At 54.2% G+C, this 12,866-nt stretch overlaps 2 protein-coding genes across 2 annotated transcripts in view; one reads left to right on the top strand and one right to left on the bottom strand.

Moving 5' to 3' along the window:
• The window catches only part of GOSR2 (golgi SNAP receptor complex member 2), a 221,969-nt gene that overhangs the window by 82,590 nt on the left and 126,513 nt on the right, over nt 1–12,866 (top strand). The gene's annotated exons all lie outside the window — the stretch shown is intronic.
• Nucleotides 1,149–12,866, bottom strand: part of WNT3 (Wnt family member 3) — a 43,461-nt gene continuing 31,743 nt past the window's right edge. Inside the window, exons 2-5 of the mRNA XM_084750569.1 lie at nt 10,875–11,116; nt 7,521–7,786; nt 6,369–6,856; nt 1,149–2,890 (exon numbers count right to left, since the gene is read on the bottom strand). Coding sequence (XP_084606695.1) covers nt 6,377–6,856; nt 7,521–7,786; nt 10,875–11,116 — 988 coding nt within the window. The 3' untranslated portion in view covers nt 1,149–2,890; nt 6,369–6,376. The remainder of the gene's footprint in view (nt 2,891–6,368; nt 6,857–7,520; nt 7,787–10,874; nt 11,117–12,866) is intronic.

Below are 12,866 nucleotides of genomic sequence, written 5' to 3'. Positions count from 1 at the left end.
GCACAACTATAAACCCTCTTCTCTTTAATAGAACACAATGGTCATAGGACACAGACAGCCTGGGTGAGTATGTATAGGGACCATTTAAATATTTGGTAATCTTATAAATTTAAACAAACAAAAAATAAAATCCAAAGTGCTGGGAGAACAAGAGTATTCACCTCATGGACAAGTGAAATAAAAGAACCGATGGCCAGCACTTAAGCCAGATGCTCTGCCTCTACTCTCAAGGGGCTTTGCACAGGTGGAACAAGATGTCTAGGGGCAAAAAAAATGCACAGACGAGAACTCATGTAGTCATTCTCAACTGAGGGGCATAAGGCTAGGGAACCCGGTCTTGGCAACCGGCCGCCACCGTCAGAAGTAGACTATTTCATTGTCCGATGACGCAATGCAAGTTATCCCTAATTGTTGTAGACAATGAGAAAGAAAGAAAAACTCTTTGGCTGTCCTCTGAAGTGATGTGCCAGAAAACACTGAATGGGGAGGGGTGCATTTTGTAGGTAGATCTAAGAGCTGAAGGACCACGTAGCATCATAAAACTGAGTCACGAGGCGTAGCATCAAGATGGCATGAGGGCCTCAGCCGAGTCTTACTGAAACTCCAGTCCAAGGAGAGAGTGCCCTTCCCAGAGCGTGGCCTGGCCAGGCCTGTCCAAACCAACTCCATTGTCACTTGGCTGAGATCAAGGGCAGAGCGCCATCTTGCCAAGCTACCTACCTCTTCCACAGCTCAGCTGTTGTCCGGAGCTGGCAGGGGAGCAACTGTTTCTGGTCCAGCTTTTTCAGTAGAGCAATTCCTCTTTGCCCAACCAGCAGAGTCGGGACTATGGTGAGGACAGGGTTAAGACAAATGGCTGGCTCGATGGCCTGCTGACCTGGGCTGAATCTTTGGGGAATCTGAGACATCAACCTGCGTGTTGAAAATGTTCAAGTCTGTGAATGAACTGTTCACCAGATTCATTCTTCCCCAAGCAGGAAATCCCTTGTGTGATACTGACTTAGTCTGATGTCACACCTGCTGCCCATGATGTCTCATCTTGCTTAGAGACCAGAGGAAATGACCATAATTTGGCCACTTAATTAGCTGAGGCCACAACACTCACATAACCCTTGACCTGAGGATGAATCTGGAGACTCCACACATCGTACAATGTGCCCGTTTGAAGTTTACCTTCTCTTTAATGATTTAACAGAAAACAACTGCATGATGAAATAGATTTTCTCCAAATATATATATATTTATATAATATATAATCTTAGTTAACTCAAAGGTATATACATTGTATAATAAATAATATTTATAAAAAGAGACTTTTTGAATATAAAATCAAAAAGATCAACAACTTCTACAACTTTTTTTTACAAAACTTTGGATACAGCAGGTTGGTAGGAATTTCCCGTTGGATACTATTACCTGACTATGGCGAGGATAATTACAATGCACTCAATGTACTATTATTAAATAATTACTTGTCAGCTACTTGAATACGCCCCAGAAACATGACTTTTATCACTTTTAATATAGATTACACAGATATGAAAAGACTTGTGAATTGTTGTATCCGCTCTGCTGCAGTGTCCTCACGTAAGCATTATCCAGTTGACTTGATTTCCGGCTTCCTGGAGGAGAGATGGGCAGGGGCATCTGGGGTGCTAGGAAGGGGTGGGAGGTGAAGGATGAGCAATGCTCATGGCCACAGGGTGGAGAGTGCACGCAAGGGCCTACTTGGGCCTGCCCGGCAAGCGAACTGCATAACCCCAGCCAGGACCACTGTGCATCAAGAACTGAGCTGGGAGCTGCTTTTTATTCACCTGCCTCTCTTGAACATCTACTCCAGATCTCTGGGCACTGAGATGAAGGCTCATAGGTCAAGGGCTGTGTTAAGGAGGATCTCGTCTTTTTGGGTTACTCCAGCCAATGGCAGAGAAGGAAGCCAACAAGACAGCCTGCCTTCCTAACACAAGGGAAATGGGAATCTTCGCCCTCCCCACCTGCCGGCAATGGTCCTCCTCTCGCTAGTGCTGTCTGGTTAACACTAAGGTGCCTAGCTGCTCTCCCTGGTTGTCTGCTGGTGAGCAGGGCTGAGAACAGCAGGACAGTCCCTTCTCCGCAGGTAGACAGGTAACCTATTTACAAGGTCCACCATGAAAAAGAGAGTGCGGTAAAGGGAGAGAGCTGCAGGATGGCGGAAAAGGATGTTGAGATCTGGCTATCTCTCTAGTGCAGGGCAGGGGTGGAGGGAGGCGGGAAAAGAGCCTAAGAGGACCTCAGCTGTTCTTCAAACGGCTTTCCAAAGATCCTGCTCCAACAATGGCCTGGAGCCTACCCAACACCTCATCCTGGCTACACCTATGGCTTTTCTCAGAATGGGAAAATGTGTCCAATTTGAATGGAATTAGACGGACAAAAGGGGACTGCAGGGCTCTGTCCTGTTTCACAGTTCCCACCTCAGAGGCATTTCGGAATGTCACAAGTAGAGGCAGCTTGGGACACAGAATCTTGCCAAGCTCTTGTCTCTCCCGCCAGGCCAAGAGCTCATATTTAGCCCAGCCTGTTCTGTTGCAGTAGATTTTTTTTTTTTCATTTTTATTTTCTTTAACATGTGCAAAAGGTAAGCCTCGGGTCTGTCCCCAGCAGACCCTGGAAAACCAACAAGAAAGCCCCTCTGTAAAGCCACACCATCCAGAGCAGGGTGAGAAACGTCAGATGAGAAAGGAGGAGGCTCCCATCCGAGGCCGGCTGGGTCCAGGTCGTTCATCGCATGCAGCTGGCAACAGTCCACGCTCCTTTGCCGGCCAGTGCCGAAGGCTGGCCCAGATCTAGATCCTGCTTCCCAGGGGACTTCGATGAATGGATCCAGCCGCACAATCTACCCCTTCCCAGTGCCCTTTGGGAAATAAACAGGAAGAATCAGAAACCTATTACCTGCTGTCAACATCACCCCCTGCGATGCAAAGATCACAGCCTGCTGACACTGCCAGGGAAGACATGCCATCTGCAGAACAGTGGAGCCTGTGTCCACAAAAACTCAAACCCCCTTCTAGCTAAGGAAGCCCGCTGTAGGTAACTACCACAGAACTGTCCTACGTACAGATGGACAAGCCCGACAGTCTGAGCAACCAGTCAGTCCCCAGCAGGGCTAAGTGTCATCGGACACACGCTCTGTGTTTCTGCTCAGGCCCTGCCAAGCTTGCTGTGAATTGTCCAAAAAGAAAAGGAATCTACTTAACTAACTATAACGAATCCCTTCTTAGGACACTTTCCTGAGAATGTACACTCCTCTGGACAGCCCCATCCCATGGGATCTGACGTGCTAAGCCATCCGCCAAGCAACCCCAGCTGACCCTCAGCTGTGGGGCTGGCAGCGCTGAAGCAGGCACCGCAAAATGACTCGAATATGCCCAAGGTCCCACAAAAGCCTAGTGATGGACCTAGGACACTAGGCCAGTTAGATGACTAGGTGACTGGGTCCATAGCTTTTCCAACATGGGGATAAAAAGAATAAGCCAGAGGCTTGTAAGCTACCAGCACTTGGGTAGCAAGCCAGAGTGCTAGACAGGGGACAAAAGTCAAGCAATGGAGAAGGTGTCTTCCCCACTTAGGGAGGATGGGGACCCTGTCACCGTGCTGAGCTTTCCTCACAGGGTACCAAGGGTACCGGTTGGCGGCCTGCTCTGCTCTGAGACTACTTCCCTGGCTGTTCTGCCGAGAAAATAAAGTCAGAGGCTTTCTCTGCCTGTTGTCTCCCTGCCCACTGGGCTCTTTGGTCCCATCATTGGCAGCACCTGCAGGGATGAGGGGAGAGGAAGCAATCAGGTCTCAACCACCTTCTGGCCTGTGGCTGCAAAGCAGGCTGCAAGAGCCTGGAGAAAGATTCTTCCCAGACTGGGGGGTGGGGGTTGGGGGGCGCACGGGCCCAGAGCCTCAGCTGCCTCTTCAAGATCCCAGGTCCTCAGGTCAGGCTCTGCATGACTGCGTCTAGCTCCCAGGCATCCCTGCAGGACCTAGGCTTATCACTTCACAAAGCAGGAAACCAAGGCTCCCAGGGGCAAAGAACCTTACTTACTGTGGGAGGGAGCTCCCTTATCAGGAAGTGCGGGCAGCCCCGCCCATGTGAGGAAGGTTGAGGCATAGCATCTTGAAAACATGCCTGCATGGTACTAGAAAAAACACCAAGTGTCTATACTGTAGGGATGTGGAGAAAGGGAGCTGCTCTCTCCCCTCCCCCAGTTACTGGCGTTTGATCCCAGGGCTTGGGAAGAGCTCTACTACCGAGCGACACCCGATTCTTCTTAGGGCATTATTTTTAGTGCAAGGGTTGGAGTGAGGCGATTTTGCGGACATTGAAGGCCCACCCGGCACCTCCTTCCCAGCCTGGAGGGTCTCAGCTGCCCACATGGGCAAGGACAGAGTTGCAGGGTCTGTATCTAGGATCCACACTGCCACATGGGTCTAATATGAGGCTTGGGCTGCCAATGCTGTGGCCTCTGCAAGCCTACACAGGGGCGGGGGAGGCTTTTGGAGGCAGACAACTGGGTCTGCGTAGGCCACCAACTCAGTCTGATCTTCAGTGAAACAGGCAGGCTAGACAAATGGCCCCTCCTGCCTGCCCAGTTGGAGACCACCACCAACAGCTCCTCAAAACGGCTAGAGCTGTGCGTCATCTGATATTGGGGGTATGTCGTCTGATATTGGGGTGCAGGACTCCTTCTGGCCACAATGGCTCTCAGAGGCGGCCACTGTGACTTTTCTAAGATTCCTTCTGCTTCAACCTGCAACTGTTAGCCTACCGGCCTTCGCACTTGCTGACCTTTCTCCCATCCCTTCAAAAAGAAGGAAGAAAGTCATGGAGATGCTGTTCCTTTGTGGGCAACTCTGTGCTGATGCTGATGGCCCCTGACACCTCTGTTTAGGGGCTATCTCCAGAGAAGCACTCACACCCCCTAACTCAAGCCTTATAAAAATCCAGCCAGGTGCACATTCTGCCGTCACTGGCCAGTTGAGGAAAACAGGAGTTTGAAGTTTGGTGTAGGCACGAGAAGTGCTCCACCACTGCCCTCCTCTCTCCCTTGACCTTGATACAGAAACCTCTCGCCTTCCTGTAAGGTTCTAGAGTCAGCCAGCCTGCCGGGATGGAACCCAAGCCCCACAAGGAACTTCTCAGACGGGCTGAGAAGGGGTGTTCTGAGCCACCAGCTCCAGTGTGTCCCCAGCTCCGAGGTGCCCAGGTGCGACACGCTGCACCATAAACTGACAGAGAGCTGCTCTCCCGTTCATTAGGCGCTTGCCCCCACGCCACCCCACCCCCCCCCCTAGCATTCTTTCCCACGTCCCTCACAGCAGCTCGGGGAAGGTAACACGCCGAAGGCAGAGCTGTCAGTTGACAAACTGGAGACACCAGCTGAGAGTCGGACCTGCTGGCAAAGCCCACACGCTCCACAGCAGAGCCTTCTCAGGGGAGAGGACAGAGACTCCAGGGTCACTCAGCTTCCAGCCTGACCCTTCCGTGGGGTCCTCCCACACAGGCCACCTCTGGGAAGCTTGGAAGCGTAAGCCACCAGCCTTTTATCCCATGATTACTCACCACGGTCTCTCTGAACTGGGACTCCCTCCTCTTTCCCATCACCTTCCATAAACTCGGGGAGAGTGCTCCCCGATGCTCCACCCAAGCTTCAGATTTGCTTTCCCCACCCACCTCCCCAAGCGCTGGAGGATTTGTGCTAGGTCAAAGCTTGCCCTCTCGGTTCATGGTTGATGTGAGCTGACTCTGCCTCGGGGGAGGAGAGGCTTTTTCAGCCTACTGTTTCAGGCTTCTTTTTTTTTTTTTAAAGACAGGGTCTCACTATGTAGACCAGACTGGCCTCGAACTTACAGAGAGCCATCTGCCTCTGCCTCCTGACTGCTGCTGGGATTAAAGGCATGTGCCACCCTACCAAGCCCCCATTTCTGGTATTTGTCCTGCTCTCCTTTGGACAGTAAGGAAATTACGGCTTTGAGATATTTAAAAAAAAAAAAAAATTAGGGGCACAGCTGGGGCCAGACAGACCTCAACGTCTCTCTTTTGGCCGCACAGATGCTCAGTGATGACAGCCAGCGGCCACGAACAAATCTGCTCCGGCTCATCGCTGCTAATTTGTGTAAGGATTTTAATCAATTGCTTCTGGCTGACACGCACACTGTCGGTTATTAACTGAGCCTCATGTAAAACTGCCAAGTCGCTGCCCAAGACCATCCCCGTGGAAGCGTGGGAAGCCTCGTTTCCTACTTTGGCTCTGGGAACTTGTTTGTCTCAGGAAGCTGAGAAACAGAAGGGCAGGCCCAGCAGGAGAGGAGAGGGCAGCCCTGCGCCCGGCCCTGCGCCCTACCTGGTTCCCTACTTGCAGGTGTGCACGTCATAGATGCGGATGCACTCTTGGCAGCTGACATAACAGCACCAGTGGAAGACGCAATGGCATTTCTCCTTCCGCTTCTCCGTCCTCGTGTTGTGGCCTCGGCCACAGCAGAGCAGATCGCAGCCGTCGATGCCATGGGAGGTGACATTGCAAGTCCGGTCCCTGGTGCCAAAGGAGCCCGTCTCTGGGTTGGGCTCACAAAAGTTGGGGGAATTCTCGTAGTAGACCAGGTCCCTTTCCGTGGGTGGCTTGAAGAGTGCATACTTGGCCCGCAGGGTCTCCACCCAGCCTCGGGATTCCCGGTGCTTCTCCACCACCATCTCTGAGGCGCTGTCATACTTGTCCTTGAGGAAGTCGCCAATAGCACGGAAGTCGGGCTGGGCCCACCAGCAGGTCTTCACCTCGCAGCTGCCCGACAACCCGTGGCATTTGCATTTCAGGTGCATGTGGTCTAGGATGGTCTAGGAAAGAGGAACAGCAGCTAGCCTAGACTTAGACCCACCTGCAGCACCGTCCCCTCTGTACCAGACCCTCCTTTACTCTTACTTGGTGCCAGGAAGAACCGGTGTCCCCAGTCACATCCCAAGCACTGGCAGACTTCACATTCACCTCGTCCACGCAAGTGCAAACTGGGGACTGTTATCCCCATTTAACAGATGGGAACACTGAGGCCGAGAGCTAAGTCGTCATTGCCTCAAGGTTCCACAACCATAGGAGGGCTATATGCACTTTGGACTCAAAGTACATCACAGACCTACACAGACACGGCCTGTCAACCAGTGTAGTGTAGTCTGCAGGTGCAGACCACAGGGCAACCACATTCCCTCGTGGAATGAAGCAGGAAGAAGGCCAAGCATGAGGAGTTGAATTTGACACCAGAAACTACATGGTGAGAAGAAGTGACTCCTACAAGCTGTCCTCTTACACACACACACACACACACAACATGACATGTATACACACGGACAATGAATAACTAAATGTACATTTTAAAAACTCGGGGCAACTGGAGGAGAGGAAAGAGGGTGGTCAAGGGGTACTATTAGGTGTGGATATGGGCTCAGTCCATCAGGGGCAGGGGTCCCGAGTGGCCCTCCCCCCCAGAGTTGTGGGTAGCTGTCTTACCGTACGGCCTGCTTCGTTGTTATGCTTGTTCATAGCCGAGCGGGCATCTGGCCTGTTTTCTCGCGCATCTGCAAACTCCCGGGACACCAGCACCCCGAAATCAGCGTCCTCACTGCAGCCACCCCACTTCCAGCCTTCTCCCGGTGGCCCCTTGTGATGGGAGTCGCAGCCGCAGATGGTGGAGGTGCCCTCAGCGCAGGAGCGTGTGACCGCGAAGGCTACACCAGCCGAGGCGATGGCATGCACGAAGGCCGATTCGCGGGTGGCTGCAGGAGGATGTCGGGAGAAGATGGCTCAGGCTGGAGCCGAGGGTACACAGCCTTGCCGCTGAAGGCTGGGGAAGAGCCCAAAGGCTAACCAGCCATAGAGGGAAGACCCAGGCGCCCTCCTGGTGCTCTTTGGTGAGTCCAGACCCTAGTTGAGATTCTCACTTTATGGATGGGCAAACCGAGTCCAGAGCTGCAATGCTACTAAGATAAAAGGGTCTAAGATGGGACGAAAGTGCTCACTGAAGAGCTAAGATGGCCACGCCCTGCCCTGGCTCTTGGGTCTCCAACCTTGCACCTTCACAAAGCACTCCTCCCCCCAAACAGTTCGGAGCCCTCCACTCTGGAGACTGGAATCTGCAACCTAAATCTACTAATTCCCACCCCACCGTTCCACCCGAACCTCAGTTCCCACAGACTGATGTGTCATCTGATCTTCGCGTTACACTCTGTAAAATGGGTGCAGCCTCTCCAGCCATGGCTGCCCATCCCCAGCCCTCCTACTTTAAAGCTACAGGGTCGAGGCACAGGCCAGTTTCTCTGTCTCTGGCCCCAGGGTTCGGAGAAAATGAGATTCTTAGGGGTTTGCCCCTAGCCTTGTTACAATGAGAGCCACTCCCTGAATCCTGCGTACGCACAGATCTGTCTTTCGAGTGTTTTATTCCCTACAATACTCTAAACCTTACTTTATAGACAAGGCACTGCGAGGCCAGAGGCCAGGTCATCTCTTCTTACAGGACCCCAGAGAAGGTTGTGCCATGTTGCACAGGTGGTCAGACCTAGCTCTCCTTCCCTAGGTCGTGGCTCGTCCTGAATACGCAGAGCACTAGGTACTCATAGCCACAGCAGCCTCTGCAGGCACGACGCCCTCGAGCGCCACCTGCACAGCAGGGGCGCGTTCCACTTTCCCCCGCAGCCTGGCGGGGAGCGGGGAGCGCGGAGCGGGAGCTGGGCAGCATCCCGGCCCAGCACGGGGACCGCGCGCGCGATGGTGATCCGGGCCTCGGGGCCTATGCGCCCCGGGGGAGGGCGCCCCTGGCTTCCGGCGACTCGGCCCCGCCACGCTCGGTTCCCAGCGCCGGGGCCGCGGGGGTGGCGGGGGCGGGGCGGGGATTAGCCTGGGAGCGGCGCTGCCAGCCCCGCTGTGCCGGTCCCCGTCCGGCGGGGCCCGCTGCGCCGCTCAATCCGCCTTTGTTCGCGCGGTGTCACACCGCATTACCCGTATAATGCGGCCGCCGGGCCCGGGCCGCCGGGCCGGCCGCCACCACGTAGCAACGGGCGGCTCCCGCGGCCGGGCCGCGCCCCCAGCCCCGGCGCCGGGCAGCGCGATCCCCGGGAGGCGGCGGCCAGAGGGCGTGTGAATGGCGCGGCGACCACAGCGGGCGCGCGGCGGGGGGCGGCGCTCGCGCCCTCCAGGAGCCGCGGGGAACCGCGGCCTTGAGCCTTCCGGCCTCCCACCCCGCACCTGCTGCGACGTGCGCATAAGTGGCCAAGACCCACCGTCTGCTCTGGGGCGGGGGGTGGCACCGGGGCGCGAGTACGCCTTCCGGGAGCCTCGCCCCACTGCCTTCAACAAATCCCAGTCTCAGCCCCACAGTGCTTCCTTGCACACCGGGACACAAACTGCTCTCTTGCAGTGGGATCGAAGCATGTGGCACAACCCACTGCTGCGAATCTAAACATCAGACCTACTGCGAGAGGGTATAATGTTGAAAGGTCTCAGTGGACGATGTCCTGGCCAGGAGTAATGATCAGAAGGCCAGTGTTGCTTTGGGGGAGGCGTCGGGACGCCGGGCAGTTTGATTAAGCGCTACCTGGACTGAGGTGGGGCGCCGGAAGGCTGTGAGACCAACTGGCGGGCGAAATCAGTTCTGAAAAGCCAGCCGCCGCCGCCGCCGCCACTTGGCCCCAATTAGAGGCCAAACCTTTTATGTAAACAAGGAATAATTAGCTTTGGTAATAGAAGCGTAAACAGAATCATCATCCATTGATTTGCTAATTGCCCTCCTGTCCCATGACAATAGCCAGCGTTCTTTTTTTTTTTTCCTTGTAGGTTGTACAGACCCTATGCACTTGAAGCACAGGTAAAAGTTTGGGGGGGGGGCGTTCGCTCCATTGAGGGTTAGTCCGCTTCCCTCTCGGACCCCTCCCCTTGCTGGCTGTGAATCCAACTTTAACCAATTCTTTCTAAGAGGACAAGCCGGCTCACCCCCATTGCTGGCAGAACTCCAGTGGAGGCCAGCCCAGCTAGGGCCTTTACATTCCTGGACACAGAGGCTCTGGAGCCAAAGTCCCCTTCTAAGTTGTCCCCTCGTCCTCCTCTCCTACACCCCATGCTCAAAGTCAAATGCGGATACTTGCATATGCTAGGGTCACAGCAGGTTAGACTTCCAGGTCTCAAGATGGGAGAGAGAGAGAGAGAGAGAGAGAGAGAGAGAGAGAGAGAGAGAGAGAGAGAGAGAGAGAGAGAGAGAGAGAGAGAGAGAGAGAGAGAGAGAGAGAGAGAGAGAGAGAGAGAGCGAGCGCCACAGGCCACCAGACTTTATGGGCATGCCTTGCTTTCAGGACACAGGAACCAACAAGAGCTCTCAGGAGGCTCTTGGAGGCCATGCAGTGCTACTGGCACCAGGCAGCTTGGAGACTTTTCCACCAGGGCCTGGAGAGGTAGGCAGGGCACCAAGCTAGGCCTGGCACCATCCCACCCCCACCCCAAGGCTGTCTTTTGCATAGCACTTAACAAGGCATAAGGGAAATGTCACACATGTCCACTTCAAAGCCTGGGCCCCCACTGCGTCATCCGGGAAGGAAGGCCTCTGGGCTCCTTGGTGCCTGCCCTCCAATCTCAGGACCCCGTGGCATCTTAGGGCTACCCAGTCCCCGTCCCCTGCCCCCTGCTGCCCTGGAAAAGATGTAGATGGTCTGTCCAGAGATGGACCCCACCCACTTTCCACCAGCTTTATTACCCTCCTAGGGAGAACTTCCCATTCAGAGTTTCCCACGGTGATGGAAGGAAGGGGGCAGGGTCCTGAGACCCTTCTAACCACCCTCACTCTCCCAACCACCTTCCAACCCAGCCCCAGGCCAGTACCTTTGTCCAGGACAGGCCCAAAGATGGCCAGGCTGTCATCGATGGTGGTACAGTTCCAGCGTCGGCCCCGGAACTGATGCTGGCACTCCTGAATGCCCAGCTTCACGCCTTCTGCTACACTGGGCATGATCTCGATGTAGTTGCGGCAGAAGCGCAGTTGCTTGGGGACCAGGCCTGGGATAGAGCCGCAGAGCAGGGGCTGGGAGCCCAGAGATGTGTACTGCTGGCCCAGGGCCAGGGACCTGCAGGCAGACAATGGGGATGGCACTGTAGACGGCCACCAAACATGTGGCCCAGCATGGGTGTCGTTTCTTCACAGGGTCGAGCAGGGGTGCCTCTGAGAAGCCTGGCTCCTCATGTGCTGCTTTTGACTTCCCTGGGGGTGCAGTGTCCCACAAAGGGCACAGCACTGGTTTAGGCTGTGTCCCTCTCATGTCTGACTTGCAGGGTGTGTGGAGCAGCAGAGCCTCTGGAGGAGAGGGCACTTTGTGGGCCTGTACTGTGTCATGAAAATGGGCCTGGATTGGGAATATAGCACTGGTGCAGAGATCAAATTCTGCCATTGCCTGGGCCCAGTAGCCCTGGTGGGAATTGCAGGACTCCAGGGACTCATGGGTCATGTGGACACTAACAGCCACTTGTGGGAAGGAATCCAAACATAAAGGACGAAGGAGGCAGAGGCCATTGTGACTCCAGCTCCATCTTAAGAAAACAAAACAACAAACAAACAAAACAGAAGCATAAATCTTAGCAGAGCTTGAGAATCTGTCTGTCTGTCTGTCTGTCTGTCTGTCTCTCCCCCCCCCCCCAACCAAAGCGCTCCAGCCTTTTCCCCAGTCTGTCTCTGATGGCATCAAATGCCCCTCCCCCATCTTTGTGGTTCCCTAGAAGTTTCTAGAGTACCACCTCCCCTCTCACCAGGGACAGAGGCACCATTTCATGACTAGTATAACTCAAGGGCAAAAGGAAAACCTCAGCAGGCCTCCCCCCAACCCTGCTGCTTTGGTCCGGCCACCCCATCCTTTTAGCTCTTACTTTACAAACCTTAGGATTTTAATAGTGTTGGGAAGTACATGTGGGGGGAAGGGTTAAATACTGGAGAGAAACCAAGGTGCTGCCAGAGCCTCTACTTTTTCCTTCCCTCTTCTTTTGTGTGTGTGTGTGTGTGTGTGTGTGTGTGTGTGTGTGTGTGTGTGTGTGTGTTTTGAGACAGGGTTTCTCTGTGTAGTCGTGGCTGTCTTGGATTCGCTTTGTAGACCAGGCTGGCCTCGAACTCACAGCAATCTGCCTGCCTCTGCCTCCCAAGTGCTGGGATTAAAGGCTTCCTTCCCTCTTCCTAAGAAAGGGGCAGTAGAAATGACATTGTCAGCCTTAGGGACGTCACAGCCCATTGTGGCCAGACCCATGATAAAGGGTAGAATGTCCTGGAAAAAGGGGACCTGGGCACTGGCTGAGGTCAAGTCCTGGATGAAGGAGCCTTGGAAAGAGGGCCTGCAGTAAGGCTCTAGAGTGGGGCAGAAGAAAGCACACAAAAGCTTCCTTGGCTGGACGTGGGTGAACCAAACATTAGCCATTGACAGACTCTATAGTTGCTCAGCACTTTGGAGCAACAGGCCCGATCATCTATCTTCCAACAAAGAACCAGGGTTTCGAGCCTGGCGTGGTGGCACACGCCTTTTAATCCCAGCAGCACTCGAGAGGCAGAGGCAGGCGGGTTGCTGGGAGTTTAAGGCCAGCCTGGTCTACAAAGCAAGTCCAGAACAGCCAAGATAGCATAAAGAAACCCCGACTCAAAAAACCAAAACAAATAAACAAATAAAACAAGAACCAGGGTTTTCAAAAAAAGAAAAAGCAAACAAAATAAAAAACAAGCTTGCCCCAGGCTTCTTGGGAGCAGGTATAGAGTTGATCAGAGTACGGGATGAGCTGCCTCCTCAGCCCCCCTCCTCCACACTGGAGGCTCAGAGACTCCAGGGCAAACTGGCAGACAGC

The sequence above is a fragment of the Acomys minous genome (assembly GCF_964271855.1).
Source record: "Acomys minous genome assembly, chromosome: 12".
NCBI classification, from domain to species: domain Eukaryota; kingdom Metazoa; phylum Chordata; class Mammalia; order Rodentia; family Muridae; genus Acomys; species Acomys minous.
Note: the sequence above shows the minus strand (reverse complement) of the source record. Positions and strands in the feature narration are given on the sequence as shown.